The 3,104-nt window shown below is 41.3% G+C and overlaps 1 protein-coding gene across 1 annotated transcript; it reads right to left on the minus strand.

The window, feature by feature from the left end:
- Nucleotides 1-1,570: 1,570 nt before the first annotated feature.
- On the minus strand, nt 1,571-2,686 carry LOC136271439 (uncharacterized). The gene has a single exon (XM_066071472.1). It carries the CDS (start codon nt 2,684-2,686, stop codon nt 1,571-1,573), a length of 1,116 nt encoding a protein of 371 aa, XP_065927544.1.
- Between the last annotated feature and the right edge of the window lie 418 nt (nt 2,687-3,104).

Here is a 3,104-nt window from a genome sequence, read left to right on the forward strand (position 1 = left end):
CATATGTGAAGCATGGGATTGTGAACAGTTGCTTTTTAGTTAACCACTGGATACTGGTTCCCTTGTCCATCAATGAAATATTGTAGAGCGCATTGAATATTGTTGAGATATATGTTGTTACCAGTGTTCGACAGGTGTGTACCATCTGATCGAAACAACTCAAGCTCGGTTGCCTTGATGGTGTGGTCATGGCCGATGTAACAACCCCCTACCTGGTCAGCCATGAAATTTTTCATGCACTTGTTAATTCTGACCCGCTTTTTATTGATTTTGTTTCCCAGACCCAAAGGGGCAAAATGCCAATATCTTTTAGGTAGGATGGCAGACCAGATGAGGGTTGTTTTTGGCCATAAAGCATGCAATCTATACAATGAACATTGTGCATTTTCAGAAAACAATTTAGAGGTCATTTGATCTTTGGTTAGGTCATTTGAACCGAGGTGAATGATGAAGAAATCTGGTGGAGTCTGGTATTTTGACATTGATGTTACCGTCTTGTCGAAATCTTCCCATTGTAGTCCACGGATACCTTTCCACTGAATGGTTACAGGTGGTTGCAGGTTAAGGTTCCCCCCCCCCCCCGGTCTATCCGCTGCTGCAATTTCAGCCCAATAGGGGATTGAGGACCCCACAATCCAGGCTGACAAATCTAAAACGGCTTTGTTAAAATTAGTGTTGAGTCCTACTGGTGTATGTATTCATTGTGTGTATGTAGTGTTGTCCAAAATACAGTGGTGCTAGATAAATTGGGAATGTAACTAGAAAACCTAATGTGAGTTATGTGGGCGGATGTAAGTAAGAAAAGAATTAGATGTCCATCTCCCCAATTCTTGAATTTTTTCATTAGAAAAACCCTGATTTGCCATTTCAGTAGCCATGCCTATGCGAAAACTGTGAGACTTGTAGTGACCTTTGACCTGTAAAAAAGAGAGTGACTTGTCCAAAACTGCCTGAAATTGGGAACGTGTAACTGGTGAGCCATCAATGTGAACAAATAAAGTGGGTTTTCTCGGGGGTCTAGCTTGGAGGAATGGAGTGATTGTTGATGATGGACAGAAATGAGTTTGAGGTAGCTGTTGAATTTGCACAACCGAGCTCCTGCCTGTTTGGTCGGTCTTTGATGAGCTGACAGTAATGAAAAACTGACCCAACTGATTTTGAGAAATGTGATTTGCTTGCAATGCAAGAACTTCGCTTACTCGTAACAAGCCAAAAAAGGTAACAGTGTATGTTGCCGCAAAAAGTAATGACTCATAGGGTGAGCGGCATACTGATTTGAGGGAATGGATAATTTTTGTAAATAATTGGATTGAAATGGGGAGTCGAATGTCTTTGTTGACACCGACTGACCGCCGGACACCCTCGAGAGACTTGGTAACTATGAAATGCCTAGTGTTATCTAAAGCACCCAAAATTTTGTGATGGTAGGACATTGCACTTATATATAGACATATAGTTCTGTATGATAAATTGTTGATTGATAAATAAGCAATGAAATGTACGAGTTGGTTTGTAGGTACAGGCCAGATTTGGGCCAAGTCATACTGTGCCCTAAACTGATTGAACTTTGCTAAAGCGGTGTTATAAGACTGGTGGGTGTTTGGGGCCAAAGATCTGTACAGAAGTCTTGATGCCTCTTGCTCCAAATGTTCCAAATGTGAGGTGGTAGAGGGGTGGGCCAATGGTCCGCTTCCGGTGCAAGACTTCGGAATCTGGCCCACTGTGAACGAGATAAGGCATCTGCAATGCAATTTGCTTTTGTGTGTATATAGGTTGCTTTGATTTGAATGTTGTGTCTTAGTAACAGAAGAACAAGTTTTCTAACCACATACATGACCCTATCGGACTTGGAAGTTAGTGTATTGAGCACCTGAACTACTGCAGTGTTGTCGATGTGAAAAAGGATTCTAGAGTTTTGTAGACTCTGGTGCCATATAGTAATTGTTACTAGGACTGGAAAAATTTCAAGAAGAGTCATATCCCTGGTAAGACCCTGTAAGAACCAAGAGTGAGGCCATGTTCCATGTGCCCACCTACCACCGAAATAGATACCAAAACCCCCATTCTGACCCCCGGCACTGTCTGTGAAGAGCTGTATGGATTGACTATCCAAAAATTGGGTTCGTATAACAGAAACACCATTATAAGATTGAAGGAAAACTTGCCAAATGCGCAAGTCTTGCTTGATATTGTTGTTAAGCCTGATTCTGTGATGGGGTTTTGAAATTCCAATAGTTGCATTTATGAGGCGTCTGCAGAAGGCACGCCCGGGAGCTACAACCTTACAAGCAAAATTGAGTAATCCTATGAGTGATTGGAGTTCTTGAAGAGTAACTTTTTTTGCTGATAGAAAGGAATTGATAACTGACTTTAACTTGTGTAATTTGTCTGATGGCAGAGACATGGTCATGTCATTGGTGTCGAAAGTAATGCTGAGAAAAATAAGATTTGTAGTTGGTTCTACAGTTTTTTCTAAAGCAATAGGAACCCCCAGTTCTTGGCAGAGTGACTTGAACTTGTCAAGTGTATTTTGACAGACCACATCCTGTCTAGGTCCGCAGAAGAGAAAATCATCCAGGTAGTGTAAAATATGGATGTTGCCTGTGTGTTGTTGAGTGAGCCAATGCAAGAAAAGAGCAAATTTTTCCCACAGTGCACAACTTATCGACGAACCAAATGGGACCATTTTGTCAAAATAAAAGTAACATTCTAACTGGAAACCCAACAAGTCGAAATCACCTGGAGCGATAGGTAAGAGTCTAAATGCGGACTTTATATCTGACTTGGCCATAAGAGAGCCCTCCCCTAACTTTGAAATCATGTCTGCTGCTTCGTCGATACTGGAATATTTGACAGAGCATGCAGTGGGATCAATGAAAAAATTTATGGAATCCTCGTTAGGATATGATAAATGATGTATGAGGCGCATATCCCCATCCTTCTTTGGTACTAGCCCAAGGGGGAAACTTGAAGATTTACAAAAGGGGGTTGTGGAAAGGGACCAGCTACTCTGTTGAGTTGTAACTCTTTGTTGATTTTTTCAAATGCTATGGGCAAATGTTTATACAAACTTGGTAAATTTTTACTTATTCGAGCTTTCCTAC

The sequence above is a fragment of the Magallana gigas genome, chromosome 9 (genome assembly GCF_963853765.1).
Source record: "Magallana gigas chromosome 9, xbMagGiga1.1, whole genome shotgun sequence".
In the NCBI taxonomy this organism is placed as follows: domain Eukaryota; kingdom Metazoa; phylum Mollusca; class Bivalvia; order Ostreida; family Ostreidae; genus Magallana; species Magallana gigas.

Coding starts and splice junctions, on each gene's coding strand:
- LOC136271439 (XM_066071472.1), bottom strand. CDS start 2,686: ATGGTCCCATTTGGTTCGTCGATAAGTTGTGCACTGTGGGAAAAATTT.